This window comes from Mycetomoellerius zeteki, unplaced genomic scaffold, assembly GCF_001594055.1.
Source record: "Mycetomoellerius zeteki isolate Tzet28-1 unplaced genomic scaffold, Tzet1.0 scaffold70, whole genome shotgun sequence".
NCBI lineage: Eukaryota > Metazoa > Arthropoda > Insecta > Hymenoptera > Formicidae > Mycetomoellerius > Mycetomoellerius zeteki.
Genome location: NW_017257720.1, coordinates 11,320 through 33,791, shown reverse-complemented (window position 1 = coordinate 33,791; position 22,472 = coordinate 11,320). Strand labels below are relative to the sequence as shown.

The window sequence follows — 22,472 nt, the reverse complement described above, 5'->3', positions numbered from 1 at the left end:
AACAATTATGTTATGATGAAATCAATTTAAAGGATATTTTAATTAATTTATCATATGATTTATATTGTAATCTGTGTCACGATAACTGAAGAAGCAATTGAATTATACTATTCAGACGTTTTGAACGAAATTAAATAATCACTGTGCTCTGATACACATGTACATATATAACTTCCATTTTTTAATTTTTATAATAATTATAACGCTTTATCGCGTTATCGTTAAAAATAATGCTTAGTCGTATTCTTTATGATTTATAAAGAACATCTTAATTTTATATTTTATATATGTGGGTAACAAGGCTATTTAAGGAAAATGTCAGTTAAAATTAGACACTATCGATATATGTATGCATATATACGTGCAAATCTATGTGCCATTACTTCGTAGGCAAAATTTCATCATCACTCATGGTGTCACGAAGTGATAAAGTTCACAGACTAATGGGAGCATCAGCAGTGGTCGCATTATCGTGGTTGTACTACCAGCGAGTCCATTTCGGAAATAAAATCAGCGGGGGTCCGAAAATGGTGACATACTCCGCGAGACTAACAGTTGCTGCTACACATTTCGTTGCGCGAAAATAGGACACAATGGAGGATATAGACTACGTATGGCGACAGCTTTGACTCTCAAATAATGTAATATTTTATATGAAATTGAATCTTATTTTTTTTAATGTTTTATAAATAAGCAATGGCATTTAAATTGGAAATTAGTACAAAAGAAAACGATTTTGATTAAAAATATAATTATAGCACAACATATTAACGGTTAGTTATAAATATTTTCCTTAACATTCTTTATAACATAAATTCGCTGTCTTTACAGAAATTTAATATAGAAAGATGTATAAGTGATATTAATATTACTTATTTTGAATATTAAAAATACTCCCGTTGCTTTTAGTACTTAAAAAATAAACAATTAATTATTTCCTTTCAATATTAAGTTGGATTTCTATACAAGAATGAAAGGAATGCCAACTCACATACGTATATTTTTTTTGTCTGATCGCACGTATCATTTCTTCTACAAAGTCGGTATGAGTATGCGTGCAGACGAATATGAACGCGTATATACCATCTTACGATATCCGGAGCACGCGGGGATCTTTGTAAAAATTCACGAAAGTCCGTACCACGTTCCGTACTGGCCGGGTACTCTAAAATCCATTACGAAAACGCGCGGCGCAAACGCTCCGTTTCGTCGCGACTAGTGGGTGCCCGTTCAAACTTTTAATCGGATCGCTTCTCGGCGTTTATTTTTGTTCCGTCTCCGATTCGCCCCATCTCGTTCCCGTTCGTCGTTGTTTCTACTCGTCGTTCTCACCTTTCACCGCTAAATCGTTTTTCTTTTCTGCGAACGTCCTATGCCAATTCGCTGGAATCAAGTGGAACCGAGCCTGAACTCTCTTTTTTCGCATGAATAGTGTGAAAGACGTCGACTGGAATTATTGGAAGAAGCAAACGTGTGCGCTTTGGCGAATTGTCGATGAATCTTGTCATTGCAATCTGGTCATATTACGTCATTGAACCTGGTACAACACATTCATGGTGCCCGTTCTGTGCATTGCATGTGCGCACTGTGATTGAGCATTCCTTTATTAGAATGCATTCCATTCTTTAGTGACAGAAACTATATTTTATATTTATCATGAACATAGAATGTACGAATAGATATCAATATTTTCTCTTTTTAAACGTCCATTAGTAAACGCAATGTTCTTCGACAATTGAAATTGAAAGTTCCTTTATCTTAATATTAAACAAAATATATATATATTATATATTAAATAAATATAAAAACTATAAAATATATTACAATTAGGGATGCACCGGATATCCGAAAAATATCCGGTATCCGATATTATTCGGCACTTTTTTACTATCCGATCGGATATCATTAGTATCCGGGAATATATCCGGTTGAAATTTGATATCATTAAATTGTTGATACTTTATTATACAAATGTTTTAGAAATAAGTATGCATATTCATAATACTATACTGTCTCATATATTGTTGCAAAATTCCAATTTTTTTCTTTATAGGTGTTTTTTTTTAGAAGATATTTTTCCGAAATCCGGTCGTATATCCGGAAAATGTCGGATATCCGACTCGAAGAAATTGCCTTCTCGGATACCAGATATTCGATTTTACATTCTGTCCGGATATCCGATATCCAGTATCCGGTAATTTTACGATCCGGTGCGTCCCTAATTTCAATACAGAAATATTTATGTTTCTTTTGAATTATATATTTGATAATTTACATGATACATATTCTCGTTTAAAATATATTAAAAATAATTTGATTGCAATCTCTTTTTCTCTCTTTCTCTCTATCTTTCTTTCTAGCCCATAAAATTGAGACTCATTCTCAAACTCGATCAATCTCGATCAGTTTGCTGCAAAAGCTTAGTATATGCATTCAATAAAACGGGTATACAATCGTGGCCTCATAGAACGACAACGTGTTCGAACGGCCTATGGAACAGTTTCTCTTCTACGCCATACGGTTTTCCTTTATCAACCTCGGCAGATCCAATAGGGATTACGGGAGACTGGATGGGATAGCGCTACGGGATAGGATGGGATAGCATCTCCTGCAGGATTTCCGGGGATCCTCTTCCTTCGATTCATAAATATCCCCCGGCTATAATACCCCGCTGAAAAGGCTCCCGTGAGTATCTGCGCGATACTCGCTATCGGTACAAGCTCCCAGCCCCGTTGATGCAACTCTCCGCTCTCGCGAATCCATTATTCGCAACAGACGAGCGCAAAATTTACTTTCGCGTTGTATTCTGATAACAATGATCTCTCTCTGTACAGTGTTTCAAAAAATTGGCGAGAATTAGACCCGGTTCAGCCATAACATTGTAAATAACTCGACAAATAATTGGCGCACAGTTTGCTTGAATATTATAAATTCATAAGAAATATTATTAGACACGAAAGACCATCTTGATCGGATATGGCATTTTTCACTCATGTGTGTTAAATAATTTGAATATGTTCCGAGTGTTATCATGTAAAATATAATAGCATAATTATTTATTATATTTTCTTATTTAAAGTAAATTTATAATTTTAATTTATTAGCCAAATTCAACAAATATTACGAATTTAATCAACTTGAATTTTCACAATCTTTCTACATTAAATTGTATGTAACATTTTATTTAGATATTACAATGAAAATGAGTAATAAAATGCTTTCGTGTAGTGCTTCTTAAGCGCAAATAAGTTCTAGATTGATCGAGCTCATTGTTAGAATCCCTTCGAAGCGGCAAGCAATATGGAAACTTTGCTTTTGCCTCGTGTCTCACTAAGGTGGTAAAGTTCTTGGAAAATGTTACGGTGTAAGACAAGTTTTTATCTCTCTTGGAAAGTTGTGCCATAAGCAGCCGATATCCATTCGTAGAATTCCTATTAAAAGGTGTTTTGCAAGCAAAAGTTAATATTTTCATCCGTAGGACTTCACGGTGAGCGCGTAATTCACTAAATTAATTTTCGATTTATCGAATAATAAAATATTGCCAAGCTGCTGCCAATTTACTAACAAATAATGAAACTATTATTATGACTGGATTTTACTTAAGCTAATTAGCAGAAAAATATTAAAGATTAATGTCGATCAAGATAAATTTAGCAGGCTAGTCAGAAAGACTAGTGAGACGCTTAAACATTAAGAATGGCCTCAGCCGACCTTTATAAAATGCTTTCAAAAGGATATCCCTATGTCTCATAAATATGATCGTTTTTACTTTCATATTTTTTAAGACATTCGTGCCGGAGAAAACAATGTACCATTGTCTTTCAAGAAAAGGGAGCGCTTTAATACCAGCTAATTAACGAAATACTATATATTCGGAATCCCTGTAATGATGCGATCTTTTTTAGAATACGCTTGTGTGACGTCGCTACATGAAAGAGCTTTTTTCGTTGCCTGCACGTCGACATTGCACGAAAATTAATTATTAGCCGTTGGCAGCTTTGAAAAATTTTCTTAGCGTCAACTACACTTTAAGTACACGGTATCAAAAGGTTACAGGTTACAAAGGATAATTAGTGAACTTCGAGTGAGTTAACAGATCATTGTAATTGGATCTCCAACGTCTCTCACGCGTTACTTGAATCACCTTAACTATTCGTTCGTAATAACGAATTTCCTTTATCTAAATTTTCATAGTAGGGATTGTCTCTATGAAAATTATATTTGATTTATATCAAACATTAAAAGATGTTTTAATTAAACGAATTTTTAATTATTAATTGTGAAATTAATTTAGTTTACTTTTTAATAACTTTATTTAAAAATAAATAAATAATCTTTAAAAAAGATACTCCAAATTTTTATGGATAGATTGTTCTCATATCCATTCTAAATACAAATAGATGATTTATATTATTATATTTTATTATATTATTATATTATAATGATATAAATTATTATAATAAAATAAAAATAAAAAAATAATATGCTTTTCATTTCATTACACATTAGTTTTAAGAGATTTCAAACACGAGATTCGGATTTCGAGATGATGATTTAATAAGTTTAGTGATGCCTTAAATTATAAGTTATTGAGGATTTTCAAACGAAAATAAAATTTACGCGAACCGACGTTGTAAATCTATGACAAAATTATACCATACTCGCGAGTATGGTCACAAATTTGGTTTTTTAATCTTTTGAATCTGGAAAATGTGAATCTCGTGTTTGAAATGCACGCAGCTTGTTCGGAAATGAATGAAAGCATTTTGACGAAGTTACATGCGCTTCATCCACACGTCTACAAATAATTACGTCAAAGAGGCATAATTATGTCGAAGAGAACCAATCTTCCCTTCTATTCTCCGAGCTCATATACTGGCGTCACGTCTCCGCTGTTCGTAACGCGGAACACGACGCGGTAGAAATGAGAAACGTGGGCTACTGAAAAGGGATAATGACGTATACCGCTCTAATTAACGTCAGCCTCAATCTCTTAACTTCAGTCGCAAACCACGTGATGACTCATTAAAGTTATCTACTTATTGCGGTTTTTTTTTACACTGTACATATCAACAAACACATACGTAAAAAAGTTTCAGCGTAAAAGCTTTGAATGAGTAATAAAGTATATAAAACGAAACTGGAGTGTGAAAGATAACATTCTTACATCAATTTTTATAATTGCGGAAATGTTAAGCTCTTAATTAATTATAATCCTTGGATATACATATAAATTATCTTTTCGTTAAAAAAATTATAAATATGCATATATTTCTGATTCTTGAAATAAATAAACTATTGCAGATATAAATTTGATTGAATTATATTCTGCTTTGGATCTGACATATAATTGAGGAATTTAAATAAATAATTTTTGAACATTTCTTCTTCTTCTTATGTTAGATTTCTGGCCTGTTACACCTCTCTCATATGCTTGTGGTGCGCACTCTGATTATTCATTTGCCACGAGCATATGGGACCTACAATTTTTATGCCGGTTCCGAACGGCGGATTTTTCGAGAGGTGTTCTATAGACAAGGATACTCTCAGGAGGTTCCCGGCCTTTTCAGAGAGGAGACACCAAAGACATAAAGAATGAACTGCGCGATCCGTAGTCAAAATGATCGATAAAAGTAAGAGAGAGGGACCGTGGAAGATGGCCAATCTGTATCTCTTTCCATTCAACGGTATAGTGGGAGAGAGAATAAGAGAGAGATTGGCCGTCTTCCACACGGTCCTTCTCTCTCATTATTGTCGATCATATTTAATACGCTATACTTAGATACGGATCGCGCAGTCCATTCTCTATGTCTTTGGGAGACACGAGCGTAAATATTTTGGTTCCTACAGGGATCGAATTCGGGATCTCTGGCATGATAGATCAGTGCACTGTCTGCCATGCCACGCTCGAGCTCGAATATGATTTTATTGATTAATTATAAAAATAGATTATTATCTCATTCTGACTTTATGCTTTTTAGTCTTAGAAGAAAAAACTCAGAAATCTCTAGCAGCATTATCAATTTTTTATTTTTATTATGTATCTAAAGAATACATAATTTTTTATATTTATAGCTCTTTTTTTTAAATATAATTACGATATCAAATAAATATGATTATAATGCTTGATATATCTATGAACTTCTTTCATTACGTTGCTGCTAGAATCTCCATTACAAAGAATAGTAAATCTTGGGCGGACAATAGACCGTCTATTCTTGTGCATTTTCTTCAGTCCTTTTATTCCAGCAACAAAGGAATTGCAAGTAGTTATTGCATTCAAATTGCACTAGGTAGGGAAACTCTTGACGCCGATCTCACTAGTGATGTCTTTCTACTTTCTAAATATAAATTGATGGATAAGGTAAAAAAGACACGACAGATATGAGAATCTATTCGCTATTACGTGAAATTGATCGACAATGTCTTTGAGTTTTTCTTCCTTCATTCTTCACACTTTTTTTCCATTGTTTGACTTAATATGTCAGCTTTACTTCCTTGTTATCGAGAAAACTACTGTCATTTCAGCAAGAAGTATAAGGTAATTAACGAGTTGGCATTAATCTTCGATGACTCTGTATTTATCTCATTTATCTCGACTTTTTTTTATTTCCGATATTCTTTCTATTACTCATTCTCGATAACGAAATAAATTTTAAAATGTTTTTGGAGTTGAACTCAATTTAATCCTTATACATAGAAAAAGTTTTCAAAAATTAATAATGTACTCAGCTTCTACATTAGATAGGTTTACTTTGTATAGTCTTTAGTGGTCAGTGTTAACGCGAACTTAGCTACCACAAGCTAGAATCTGCTAACATTTACGTAGTGATATAGGCTGATCACGTACGAGAATACACTACTTGACCCGTAGGCCACAGTAGTTTGCTTTGCTGTTGACTTCGGTCGAGCGTACTGCATGCTCAGCCGTATCTACTTCATCGTCAATGAAGGATCTGTACTCAAGTAGTATGTCGCTTTATATGTTAGACAAGCCAGGTGTGCCACTCAGCGATGACTACCCGCCGTTTTTGGGAGAAGTTTCTCTCTTAAGTACTCTTCGTCCTTAACTACTTCGCTACTTTACGCTGTCTGTGCAAAATTTAGGAGTACATGCAGCAGTGTTCGAGCAGTTATAACTTTACATAGCCAATATATGACGAATACATCCATATATTACGAATTCAATAAAATTTGCAGTCTCAGTCTTTTCTAATGAGATTCGTGTTGAAATTGTAATAGAGTATGAATTATCCATATCCATTTAAATGGATAGATTAATTAACGTAGACATGATAATGTGAAAAATATATTAGAATATTATTGTAAGCCAATACGAAAAATTCAGCGAATTGAATTAAATTTTCATGAAGAAAAGATGACGTAATTACACATATACTAAAGTAGCTTTAGAATTACATTAACACTTTTTGCTGGAACGAAGGAGAATGTAAGGTATTGTGGCTGAAAGGATGCAGGAAGAAGACGAATATAACGGATTTCCGTTTTCAAAGGAAAATGAGCATTCTCAGTTACTTATGTATATACCATATATATATATATATATGCATGTATAGAGTTTTATATATATATATATATATAACGCGCGCATATAAACTGCATAAGGCGCATATAAACGCCTTCTGCTTTTATCTCTCGGTATGTTTGCTACAAAGGCTGACTCGAGCGCTAAGTGAAGAACATTATCACTTGAATGCTACGAGAGCTTGTGGTTGTACGTTATAAGTTATAATAGTGTTAATGAAATTTCTATTATTCTTAAAATTGAAATTAAATTTTGGAACTTTTATATTATATTTGAGATAAATATATCTTTAATCAAATTAAAATCCTTGTCCTGTCTATAAGTTATAGTTAAAGATTTTTTGTTAAAAAAAAATAGAAAAGAAATTATAATTCTCGGGATACGTTCGGAAAGACACTATTTGTGTTACTCTATCTTCATTGTTCATTAGACATAAAACAAGGATAGAATGACACAAATATTATCTCCCCCGAACGCACTCTTGGATATAGGTATAAACAAGGTGCACACGTCTCGCTATAGATCTGAAAATCATGTGCTAATTTTTATCCGATTTCTTTTCGTTCGATCACATGATAACTGTGAATCGTGTGGTTTTCACCAGCTGTTATACATCTTCAGAGGAACCGAAGGATGTTGGGTTGGTGTCAGTACCCAACGAGCTCTTGGTAATGCAGAAAGCGTGTCACTGCAACAAATCCGTACTCAGGGCATTACGTGTCCCGAGTAAGTGCAACGGAGTGGTGCTTTCAAAGTGCTCGGGACTCCTTTAAGTTACCTGAACGATAAAGTTCTTTAGAAGTCACCATCAGCATCTTCCTCCCTGCCATCATGCCAGAAAGTATTCCCAAATTTCGAAAATTTCGATATCAAAGAAGTTACGGATAATCCGACGACGACTGTATGCTTTTAGTATAGAATTGCGTTTGCGTATGATCAAATATTTTCGCAATTTAATGTTTGTATAGCATAAATATTATTCTTAATTAGCAAGTTAAATTTTAAGAAAATTTCAGCATTAATATAAAAATACAGAAAATCTCATATTTAGAATGAATTTTTTTTGCCATTCTTTTAATGGCATTAAAGTTTTGCTAACCTTTTGTGGTCCGGCGACTCCATTTGGGATTATCTTCTTTTATTTTGTAAATTGCTCGCTCGATTTTCATGAAACTGGTCTATGCAACAATTTGATAATTCAATTTTTTAATTTTAAGATTATGAAGCTAGAAAGAATTCAATCGAAAATGTTTAGAAAACAATAGATTTTCCATAAGTTACTCCGTTAAAAAGCACCGAGCCTCAAAGAATTAAATTTTGAAACCAAAAATTATATTAATATTAATTTTGAACAGCATGCGCATAAATTACAGTTTATATGAACTTTTATATATAATAATTGTATAAATAATAATTATGTATGATATGTATTTACATTTACTAATGTAACGTATCGTTGATTACCATAACAGAGAAGATTTTCGCTTACTCATCGTTTGCACATATGTATGTATTTAGATGGGATCGAACGTCATTTTGATGGGATCAATCGTCATCCTGAAGGGATTAAGCGCTAATTCTGTAAGCCCGCGCTTCCATGTTGGATTAAATTTGTACGTTAGGCAAATATGAAGCAATTATTATGAAATAAATTGCTATTGTTTCGAGCATGAAAGAGAGAACACAATAAATATGCTTCAAATAAATTTTTAATAAATAAGCATTAGACATGACATAATTATACGAAAATTATATTGGTCTCATATCTCACATATAAATTGGTAAAGTTTCATTATTAAAGAATCAATAATTTATATTTCTCTCTATCGTTTATTATTTTTTAATTGCTTAAAGAATGGAATTAATATCATATATCAATATCGATTAAGAATTTGAAATTTTAAACGTCTCTCTGAATTCGTAATACATATATGTGTAATATTAGATTTTAAATTAAAATTCTATTAATTTTTCTCCTCGAGGAATTAAATGATGAATATTACTTTTATGCTAAAACTTAATATAGGAAAATATTTTATTTCTTCTAACTCATATGATTGAACTATCGATGACTCGACGTTTTTTAAAACAAAAAATTGTCAAGATAAAAATAAATTTAATATTTTGCACATTTCATGCTCGCTATCATAAGTAGACGTTTTGAAGTGTTTCACTTCCTTTGGGAAACGAAAATGCGCATAATTTTCACGAAAAACCGGTAGAGATATCGAGCCGATTTTGTGAAGTCCCCGAAATTGCAAGATTCTATCTTGACAAGAATGTATCTCGCGTCGGCAATAGAGAAACGGTTTAAGTCGCACCTCCGTTTTCTCTGCGAGGATCTTGAACAAGGAAGGCACAAGAAGGAGTAGCCGGAGGATACTCTTAACGGAACAGTAAATTGCTTGGAAACTGCTGTCCTATTTACGGACAGCGTTTCTTCCTATGGACGACGTGGTCGATTTCGAAGCTTGGCGTTACACAAGATCGAAATCGTAAATTTCAAGAAATTGAAAGACTTATACATCATGATCTTTGAACACAAGAAATATTTTCACTGCGAATGGTACATGTTGGACAGTTTTTCTTTAAAAGTTTCGAACAACCAGATGTCCCTATCGACAATCCGAATCTAGAATTCCTCTGTGGAATTAGGAAACTGTTTTGCCTTACACAAATCAACTTGACCAAAATGTAATCCGATTAGCGATTTATACGTTTGGCATACATCCCTTGAAGCCGAAGATTTAGTAGACAATTACGAGATTTTTGAATTTGCACGTAACGTAGTGTAATTGGGAAGTTAATTTCTTTTTTCTTTGTAAAATAGTGCAAAACGTGTACACTAGCAGTTTATATTACATATCGTTATTAATAATAGACATTTTTCTCGTTAATGATGCAACATTAAATTAATTCCTTCGGTCTTTCATCTAATTTGCAATGATCAATGTCGCATAATATTGGATGTTAACATTATCTGCATATTGTTTGATGAAAATTAACCAATTCATTCATGATATCATCAGATTTGGTTAATTCTCTTCCCCCTTTCCGCCCTCTTATTATAGCTTGAAACATATATTGTGTATATTGTAATCATTTATAGTAAATTTAATATTCATTATATTTTCCTGACTTTGATATTTTATGCGTAATGTTGTCAGAATGTAATTAATGCATCTCTTTCAATTAAACGAACAAAAGGCACACGTATCCATAAGGATTGTAAAAATCATTTTTAGATAACATGTTATTCTTTAATCATAATTAAATTTGCGACAAGGTAATTACACATTATAGGCATATATTCTTCATACTGTCCCGAAATTGATTAACTAATTTCTATTTTTACGAAAAAACTAGGTATATATATCATTTTTTTTTCAATTTCGACAACATCAGCGAGAACGTCTTCTTACCAGAGATGTCGAACATACTTGTGTCACGACGTTTATTTAGCGAAGTGCACCTTCTCTTTAGTGCTCACCTCTCCCTAGAGCCCTCTTTATCCTTGCTTGCCGGTAGCACCATCGTATCTGATATAGTCGTATCCACTTTTACCTTATAAAAGTATATACTAGGTCGATATCGTCCGTCGTCGAACATCGTTGTCCTGCAATAGCCATTTCAGTTCCATCGGGATGTCCCGAAGCAGTGTCGCTGTCGTACTTTGACTCTCGTCAGATAATACCACTCAAAAACGTATACGCGAGGGTATATAGTGCTTCAGAAAAAGAGAAGAGTGTGTGAAGTCAACTTCATTGTAATATACCTCGTCAATATTATCATGCTGTATTACATATACATAGCACGTTTACACAAGAACTAATTTCAAGTAGACTTTAATAGAATATTAATCTGAAGCTCTCATTTGAATACTTATTGGCACATGCATATGTGAAAACGTTTTCACAGACGCATCATTTAATTAAATTACATATTTGAAAATATATATTTGAGAAATAATACAGATGAGAGAAGATAATTTAACATAAATTAATGTCTGATATAGAAATATCTGTAATTATATTAGTGTCATTACACTGCCATTAATTTAAGTTAATCTTGTCCAAGTTAATCTATTTTATACCTATAACGCGGATCTCTGTAATTATTTTATGTTCTTTCGTATTTAAAACGATTCTATTCTTTTCTGATTTTCTTTCATTAATATTTGCAATTTCACTAGATTTTCTCAAATGCTTTCGCTTAAGTGACGGCTAATAATTTCGCGCAAGTTCTTCCAGAGAGTGTGTCTAATAGAAAGGAAAAATAAAATTTTATTTCTTTCATTTGTAAAGTTCAATAGTTATTTCCACCTTCAGAACGAGATGTAGGGGAGAGTTGCCGAATGGGTACTGGTCGCCTAAATCGTACCTTATCAATATTTTATATTATTAGTTAATATAGGCAATATTTAGTAACAATAATATAAAATATATGAGAAATGAATAATATAGACAAAAATATAATACATCTTGTTTTATGGATGTTAGCGGCGTTTTAAAAAATCAGGTAGGTACATCTGATATTAATTTTTAATCAACTTATGTAGCTGATAACAACGCGATCATCCAATTTTATTATAAATTTTTGTATTTTTATAAAAGAAGATTTATTGTAGAGTATTTTACATTCATTGTATATACATATTTGCAACCATTGTAAAGATTAAATCGATATTTTTACAAAATTCGTCAAGTTTCCTAAATCGTACCATCAAAAGCTAAGGCTGATAACTGACAATAATAAAACTAATAATTGATATCAATATAAATATCAAGTGCAAAAATAAATATAAGCAAATTTATTTTTTGTCATTTGTTTTTTTATTGTTATTTAATAATAAAATATTTGATTTTCTTCAATAAATTATTAAAATTAGGTATTAATTAATTATTAGGTATTAGTTAATGATTTCTTTTATTAATCTTATATTTTTAATTGTTTTCATTCATAAATTCAATACTTTCAAAGGAAATACGATAAAAAATATAGGTATATATATATATATATATACGATTTAGGCGACCGGTTGCCTAAATTGTACCTTTTGCAGCATATTACAAAAAGATTTATAACAAATTAATTTGTTATTGGTGGAAAGTTAAACATGTAATAATGAGAGCGTCCAAAACCTCAAGCTACAATTTCTAATGTTCATTTGCATATAAAACAGTGCCAAATGGAAAATATAATAAAAAATAGATTAAGTGGTACACATTCGGCAATTTTCCCCTACTTTGTAAAAAGGTTATGCGAATACAATATAAAACATTTTTACTGATCGTACATTAAAATTTATACATAATTCTTGTGGAAATTTATATGGAAATTTCTGTATTTTCAGGTATGAATAAATGTCCTGCAGAAAGTGAAGTTAATTTACATCAAAAATTTATATTAAACAATTTCAACGTGTACGTTAATTGTTTAACATCGCGATATTTTATAATTTAATTTCGACGAACTTTATTTCCATGAACACTTTTCGATATTTTGGTGCGCTTGCGGAAACGCGATATTTCAGAATCTAATTTTTCTAGTTTTATTTTCGTGAATAATTTCCGGCATTTCGGTATGCTTGCAGGAAATGCGAGAGTAGTCAAGTTTTCGTCAAGGACCACCACACACACTGTATAGATACTTGCCGTCCTGTTACTATGTGCGGTGAAGTACGCGTCCCGGAAGACCATCTTGACGTAAGTAATTACCCGATAAGTTCCCTAAGCCGAGTTAAACCGTGCAATAAATATCGGAGCCAGTCAAAGGAGTTGTCGGGCATTGGCATAGGTATTTTGGGCATTGGGGAATCACGTGGAATTCATGAATTACTTGTTTGTTTATGATATAAAATAGTCAAAAATTCATGATTATATATTTCAGTAAAAATTCTTTTGTGAATTAATTTCAAATAGTATTCATTTTAATATAGAATTTGTATTCCACGTTGAAAATTAGAAGAGACAATAATGTCCATTTAAATTCTTATTAAAGAATAACTGAGTGAAAATCTGCGCTAATGAATCTACAATATAATTTATGGAAAGAAAGATAGAAAATGTTCTTTTTAGGATATTTTGCATTTCATGTGCTCTGTCTACTATAAAACTTTGTAACACAATTAAGTTTAGAAAAATATTCTATCTATTTAAATTATTATGCGCAAACATAAAAATTGATTATATTGAAAGTATATATTATCTAAAATTTTCATAATAATTGTGCTTTGCTGTTGTATTTTTTAAATGAAATTTGAAATTGCAATAAATTTTGATTTATTTTTCATAATTTGCGTTAAATGGGTATAATTCTTGTGATTATCCATCTAATATAAATATTATATATAACAAAAGGATACAACAAAAAGAAATTTAACGTTAATGATAAAGAAACAGAAATAATTCAATTAAAGATTAAATTTAATAATACGAAATATCAAAATTAGACTACAAGTATATACATACAGTATATTTTCATCATCAAACCCTTCTTAAATCTAGTATTTTTAATATTGGATTTTTAATAACATTAAAATTTGTTATAATTATATTCGGGATGACTCGATTTATTAAATATGATTTGTTAAATATTAAGAATCAAAGAACATGTATCTTTAAAACATTAAAGAACTTAAAATTATTAGAACATTAAAATTATTAGAACATTATAATGATATTACAACGATATATATAGATTACATTAGTAATTATAATTACTGTAATTGAATCTATTCATTTATAATCACTCGCAAACATTAATTTCAAACTTATTGCTCATAATATATAAAGCAAATTTAGTTAAAAAATTTATTTTCTTCGCGTGAGATGACGGATTATATTCGCCACGGAGATCTCCAAGGAGATCTCTATATATATTTTCAAGTATAGATCACGTATATTCGAAATGAGAGATACGATATTTCATTGATACTTCATCTTGATCGATTGCTGAGACTATTGAGGAGATATGCTTTAACGACAGCAACCTGAAAATGAGAGGCGCTAATTGATGAGTGGCCCTGAGAGGCGAATTGGTGTCGGATAACTTATTAGGGCGTCATCACCCTTGTTGTTGACAGTATTCGCTGACGGCGTAAAATTATTTACCTCCTTGCCGAAGGTGTCTTGACGGTAATGCGATTCCGCTCCGGTTCGTCAGCGTTAATGTTTCCGGATATTTCGTCGCTTATAGGATGCAATCTTCTTTAGAGTATTTTAGAGTGTGTCTGACACTCATTACGATGAGCAATGTTGCTTATAATTTCATTTTATGTCGATGTAAAATTCTTCAAAAGATATGACATTTTTTTTCATTTTTAACTAATAATTATTTTTTTCAAATTGAAAATTATTTAATTTCTTTAAAGTAACAACAATACTTTCTCTATTTATTGTACATCTTTTTATGTTTTCCTTAAATGTGCACATTTATAGGTTTGCAGAACGTGTAATGCGACGGGACATAATTGTGGAATAGCTAAAGGGAGTAAAGCTGGTCCGGGAATCGACGGTGCCGATTTTGTCTTTTATGTATCCGCCATGCAGACTGAAAGATGTCATAAGGGTTTAACAGTAGCCTACGCTGCTCATTGTCAACAGGAAGCAGCCTTGGATCGGTAAATTCAAGTTTAATTAATCGATGAAAACAATCTTTAACAACTTTATAAACTATTTAAATTTAACTAGTAATATAATATTTTTAATAAAAGTTTTGCACATTATTAACATTGTCGTTAATAACGAAATAAAAAGTATCAGTGAGTAGTATCAGTGTGAATTTAGTTTTAGATATTTTGATATTTGAGAACGTCATTAATAATGCATTAATACATTGAATAAGTGCGCGTCATGATTGAAACATGCGCAATTTTAGCTATTTGTATAAACGGAAGGGTAGAGACGAAGGCAAACACCATCTGGCATGAATATATTTCATGAGAACGTCGGATTAAATATTTGACAAGATTTATAAGAGAGACTGTTTGTACGAAGCGAGCGATTTAACAATGGCGAATTCTCATATTAATAATTTTAATTAAAACGATATTTTATTTTGTTTATACACAACCAATTATTTCTAAGCATCAAACGTCTTGTTTATTTAAATTTATCTTTATTTTAAATTGTTCTACTTTATTTCTATATGCATAGTTGTATTAAAATAATATTATACGTAATAATAAGATATAATGTACTCTCTCTAAATTCTTTGGAATGGAATCTTACTCTGAAGAGTGAAATCCGAGATGAAATCTCACTTTTAAAGATTAAAAATTCTGCCACTCTTTTTCAAGAGTAGCAGAATTTTCACTTTTTAGAGTGAGATTCCAAAGAATTTAAAAAGTAAAGAACAAATAATTTATCTTGGTTAAATCTTAATTAACATAATTATATATTATTCATATTATACGAGTCGTTCGAAATCGAGGAAATATTTTCCAGGACCGAATTTATAATCGAAAATTGCAGAAGCAAAACTCGACGTTCTCTGATTTGACGTCTAACTTTGACTCTACCGAAACGTGAACGCATATTGAGTAGATTAAATTTGTCTGTCAAGTACATACGTCGCGCACGTCGTACCACGGTCGATGTAAATGGCGTTGCGCGAATTTTATTATTCGCACGACGTCTGATCGTGATAGATTGACGATATTCGTGCGTCGCGTTACCGCTTGCTTATGGAAAAATCCTTAAAATATTCGAGTGTGAAAAAATATTTTACGTAATATGCAGCATTACACAGCTTTAATATTAATTTAAATATCCTTTGCGAAAATTTTGCTCTTATGTCTATGCAAATATATTCTCTCATTAATCATATATTTATCTTGCAAACATCTTAATGAACTCTTGTATTTTCCAAGGAAATAATAATAGAAGAACTGATACACCACATATACAATTTCGAGACTCTATAATTAAAATAAAAACGAAAGAAGATTTCGCGGTTGTTGAAGCGAACTAAATTGCTTTTAGGCCGATAGCTGGTCATGCCAATCTATGCCCGGGAAGCATCAGCACGAAACCACAGGAGTTGGAAACGTTGCTCAGCACCGTTAAACACGAGATCCTGCACGCTTTAGGATTTTCTGTGAGCTTATACGCTTTCTATAGGGACGAGAATGGTGAGCCCAGGACGTCTAGAAGAAGCGATACTGGAAAACCACCCCTTAATGAAAAGTACGTTCTGCCCTTTGTAGATCTTATGTTAAGATTCCTTTATTACTGCGCATGAAAGACGCGCAAATTATATTAGTTCATTGAGTATGAAATTAAATTAGCCCGATGAATAATTTCTCGAATACTAAGATATATCTCAATTAAATTTAACTGCAAATACGAACATTGTTAAGAAATGTCTATCTTACAGAATATTAGTATATTATATGTCACACACTCTTTACAAGATTTCGATCAATCTTTTGTAGACCGATGACCCCGTTTGGGGTCATCCCTTTTTATTTTATAAATTGCACGCTCAATTTTTATAAAACTTAGTCTATGGGACAATTTAATAATGCTTTTTCGAATCTGAGGTAAAAGAATTCAAAATAGTGGATGCAATATAACGAATAGAATTTAAAAAAAAATTTGATTACCATAAAACTCGATTTTACACTGTTAAATCTATAGTGTCAAATTTAATCTAACGTGAGTCGCCACTGCTCCTACTAAATATATCGTTATTTTTTACCAAAACGATAGTTAAATTTGACACTATATTATGTCAATTTGACGCTATATAGTGTTAAATTGACACTGTATAGTGTCAAATATAACCATTGTTTTAGTATAAAATAACGATATGATTGAATAGGAGCAATGACGACTCATGTTAGGTTAAATTTGACACTATAGATTTAACAGTGTAGAGTTTTTAATTGAAAAGTGTAACATCAAGTTTCCAGTTTTGCTATATTTGAAGCTGATTAGTAATACGAACATCGATTTCCAAACCGACTTTCAAATCAATCATTTCTGATTATGAATCTTGTGAAACCGAATCTTCTTTTAGAGAGGTTATTATCCTTTTGAAATTCGATATTTTAAATTACATTCAAACTCAGAGATATCAAAAATCTTCTGAAACGACCCAAGTTTCATGATAATCAGATTAGTTTTTTGAAATTTGAATTTTAGAATTCTGAGACTGGAATCGAAAATTCAGCGACCTCGAAAATTTTTAGAAAGCAATAGATTTTCCATAAGTTACTTTGTTAGAAAATTCTGGTCTTTAAAGGGTTAAATAACATAAGTTTACACTACATAAATTTCTACCAACGAGCAGAGTTTAACGCGAAATTAACGTTAATGATTTCTCAAACTGAAGCTACAATGCTACACAGATAATATTTGAGCATAAAAAAATAATATTGTTATTGATCAAACTTTTGAAATATGTATTTATCGCGAGACACTTTTTTATTTATCAGTACAAGTTTCGATCAATTGATTAAAATGCAACGAATTTATCTCTTTGATAAGTAAATATTCATTATATTTTACTTTTTAAAAATAAGTGAATGCTTTCATAAGTTTTTACACTCAATTGTGCTGAAGATATTACTCTACTTTCGTATAATAAGAAAGACAAAGAAACACGGATACTTTGATTTGTTCGCCATCTCATCACTCGACTACGATGCGTTAGCCATTTTTCTCTTTCCTGCCCGATTGTCACGATTGTCTGTGACGATGTATCTGCCTTTAAAATTGGAAAATTCCTGTTCTATACGAGTCGACGGACCGTAACGAACTGGCTTCCGGCGTTGGCAGATGCGAGCTCTTCCCTATGCGATCTTTCTTCACGTACCCTTCTATCTGTTTCCCCATCTTCCATCCGTTACTTTTCGCTACTATCGTACTTACTTCTCATGTTCTCTTCTAAACTCTCTTTTCCAATTCGCTATCTCGCTCGGTCTATCCGCCAAGTGGCAAAAATCGACGACTTTCCACTCCGAATCGTGAAATTCCAGCAACAGATCCACGGCATTCCGGACTATAATAGATTTTAGGAATGACTTTGGCGTTCTTCACGAGTCCCTTCCTAACGCTCGCTCTGGCGTATAATTTTCCAGTATGTTCTCAGTTTCTCCAAGTGTGTCTGGTTTCTTCAACTGATCTTATGAATTATCACGTTGATTTGCGTTTCGAATGTTGGCGCAGATAGAACTTCCTCTCTCTTTTCCCCTAATATCACATCACTCATCGCATTGCATAGCATTACAGAATTATGAAGCCACTTGGTGATGTATGCAGAACTTCTTAAACTCTCAGGAACTTTCTGCCAGAGAATTCTATGATTCTTTCCCGACGACATCCCAATACTTAAATTGAGGGACAGAGATTTTTGTCGGAAATAGCTGCTCGTTCCCGGTTCGTCACAGCCCTTCATCTTTTTTAATTTTTTTCTCTTCTCTTCCATCTCTCGTAATTTTATCAGTCCTTTTTACTCCTCGTCGTCTTTTGCTACTTCTCTAAATCGTTCTTTCCATCCATTTTCGCTCCGTGTCAAAGACTATAGTATATATACATTCTCGATTACAAATTCCAACGTTTCTCTGCATCTCTTGTTATCTATCCGTTCGTGAGTTTGTGCGTTCTCAGCCTACTGCACTTGAATATCTCCACGGAGATCCTCTTACGTTTAAGGTTTACGTTAATCTAGAGCAAGGTATATATGCCATGCAGAAAGGTAAAGGAGAGAGAGAGAGAAAAAGGGGGGGAGAGATCCTTGTGAGAGAATCTTAGATTTCAGTGGAATAGATGTTATAACACGAGACATGGTGATATCAAATATGATTGCTTGTGAAACGATAGAGGTATATTTATCTTTATCTACAGAAAAAATAATTTATCATCAACATTAGTCTTGCAAACAGCTGACTTTAACGTGAAGTATTGCGATACTATTCTTATTTAGCATAATTTCACTAATAATACCTATTGCTTTCATTAATAATGCTTGTTGAGCTTTTAATGCTAACTAATTACACATTTACATTAGTTTTTACCTATTTTTTAATTGACTATTTTATATAAATGCAAATTGTTCGCATTATTCAAACAATTTAATAGTATATCTAAATTGGTAAAATCACTACTTTAAATCATAATAATAAATTGACGTACAATAAAATACGAATCGCCGATACTTTTAGTTCGTGCGATTTGTCGCGAATTCATTTTAAAAAGCTTTCCGACAGGATTTAAAAGTGCACGAAGTAAGAAATGAAGTTTACAACACGACTTTAATCCCCTTCATTCGTTGTTTCATAATACGAGATTAATGCTTTTTTCCTCACAATCGACGTTACATTTAATTTCTCGCATTGTATCATATTTATACATTACTTCTGTGCTCCTAACAATTTATGCATATGAGATACAGTGACAAGTGATTTTGTATTGACACGTAAGCGTAATAATATTTTTCATCTTGTGCTCGTGAGTCCCCAGTAAAATGGTCATTTGCAAATTCATCCGTCATATTGAAATTGGATAAAGGAGGGGCTGCTCGTTGTCGAAAACAGCATTTCACGAACGTATTGCATCAATCACTTAATATAGGAGACAGATGAAGAGAAAGAAAACACGAGCTAGCGCACGTGTAAGAGAGAAAGAGATGTAATTATATTGAAATATATATATATTTATCTATTGTACATTGCACAAAGTCACGGAGATATTTAACGTTTGACACGTAATAAATATATTACAGACAACGATTCGTTAATCTAAATGAGCGAGCAAAAAAAGAGAGTAATGCATATAGTATCATAATGTATAGAAAAGCACAACTTTAAAAAAATAATCGAAAATAATACCTGAATAATTAATTACGACAATTTTGAGACAGTTTCTAATGATTTAAAGTACAATATAGATTTTGAATTATTTCCCAACGAGATACGTCTCATCGAATTGATGTCGATACGAAAATTTTGACATCAATTAGAGTCTATGTCATTTCTTACTGGGTCAGTAACTTTTCATTTTGTAGTGAAAAAAATTGAAAATTCCAATGAATCTCTGCTATTTTTTTAAACTATTTATTGTCTACTTTTTCGCGGATGGTAGTTTATTCAAAGTCCGATTAAATTGCGAGTGAGATGCATTCGCGAATGTAGTCGTATGATATATGATGCCATAGCGATGAGATTATTATACTGGGCGACAGCAGTAGCTCTCGACTACCAAATCAGCATATGCTAATAACGTTCGATACTCGTTTCGGGCAGGTTACAAACGCACCAGTGGAGCGAGAACACGATCAAAACCGTGGTCAGGCCTCGCTGGCAAGTGCATGGCGGTTACGTGGAGAGGACCATGCGAATGATAGTCACGCCTCGGGTCCGCGCCGAGGTTCAAGCGCACTTCAATTGCTCAGAACTCGAGGGCGCAGAATTGGAAGACCAGGGTGAGGATGGCACAGCTCTAACACATTGGGAGAAACGTGTATTCGAGGTGCGTAATGTTGGATCCTCTTTACCGCAAGTGTAACATAATGGTACAAACAGTTTCAAGCTTCCTCATTTATGATAAAATGAAATAAGGACATTAATTAATTATTTGAACTTTTAAGTATTAACAATTTATATTATTATTATCATCTTAATTCTAAGGTATAATACATTTACTGTCTATAAAATTACATATCATCGTGTTTAAATTTTTCAATAAAAAAATTTGAACAATGTTTGCTATCATAGATTGGTTTTTTGTTTATTCAGAATGAAGCCATGACAGGGACACACACGCAAAATCCAGTTTACTCGAGGATAACGCTTGCTCTTATGGAAGATACCGGCTGGTACAGCGCCAACTATTCGATGGCGCAAGAGCTAGGCTGGGGGAAAAATCTGGGATGCAATTTCGCCATGAAATCCTGCAAGGAATGGATATCTACCAAATCATATCAATCGTTACCGTGAGCACACTGAGATATTCAGCAAAAATGAACCATACATTACAATGATTCTATGAAAATATTAAAATATTTCAGAGGAAAATCGATACATCCTTTTTGCAACAAAGTGAAACAGGATCCGTTACAGACCGAATGTACGGACGATCGGAGATCAGTGGCCTTGTGTAATTTGGTGAAATATTTGCAGCCACTACCCAAGAAATACCAAGTAAGAAATATCTAGAAATAATCTATTGAAATATTTTAAAGCAGACGTACAAATAAAATGTCCACACCGATGATGTTACGTCAGAAATCAACATGAGAATATTCTCGGTATGTGAAGAATTTCCGTTAACGATTTCTTCCATTGCAGAACTTCGATTCAATTCCCCACGTACCATCGGGAGAGGAACAATACTACGGCGGTTCGGTATCTCTGGCGGATTACTGTCCTTACATACAGGAATTCACGTGGAGAGCGCGGAATATAGTAGTCAGAGGTTCTCATTGTCTTTACGAGGAGAATAATCCACGTAAGTTACGCGACACATACATCACGTGCGTATTCCGAAGAAACAGTGGAATTCGTTTGAAATACATTTTTCTTTTAGATCCGGACAAGAATTTCGCATTAGAAAAATACGGTCCTAATTCGAGGTGTTTTGACCACACTAATGACATGTGGGAAGAGAGAACTTGCAAACAAGCACGTCAGTGGCAGCATTGGGGCTCCGGTTGCTATTTATATAGGTGTGAAGCTGGGAGACTACACATTATGGTGAATCTTTTTTACAACACAATAGATAATTTATAAGAATTTTCAAAATACAACTACGTATAGATAAATTAAGAAACAATTATCTCTTTTCTCAGGTCGGCAATTATACGTATGCTTGTTACTATGCTGGACAAGAGATTATTATAAGAATTATGCAAAATGGCTGGTTGCATAAAGGTGCTCTAATTTGTCCACCCTGCCGAGATATTTGTGAGGTATGGATATGTG

The 22,472-nt window shown here is 32.6% G+C and overlaps 1 protein-coding gene across 2 annotated transcripts in view; it reads left to right on the top strand.

The window, feature by feature from the left end:
- The window catches only part of Invadolysin (leishmanolysin-like peptidase, invadolysin), a 290,690-nt gene that overhangs the window by 267,415 nt on the left and 803 nt on the right, over window positions 1-22,472 (top strand). For both annotated transcript variants that reach the window (XM_018457989.1, XM_018457990.1), the window contains exons 5-13: window positions 13,140-13,251; window positions 14,986-15,167; window positions 16,531-16,734; window positions 20,796-21,021; window positions 21,288-21,484; window positions 21,560-21,692; window positions 21,840-21,999; window positions 22,078-22,244; window positions 22,340-22,459. In XM_018457989.1, the coding sequence (XP_018313491.1) occupies window positions 13,140-13,251; window positions 14,986-15,167; window positions 16,531-16,734; window positions 20,796-21,021; window positions 21,288-21,484; window positions 21,560-21,692; window positions 21,840-21,999; window positions 22,078-22,244; window positions 22,340-22,459 (1,501 nt within the window). The remainder of the gene's footprint in view (window positions 1-13,139; window positions 13,252-14,985; window positions 15,168-16,530; window positions 16,735-20,795; window positions 21,022-21,287; window positions 21,485-21,559; window positions 21,693-21,839; window positions 22,000-22,077; window positions 22,245-22,339; window positions 22,460-22,472) is intronic.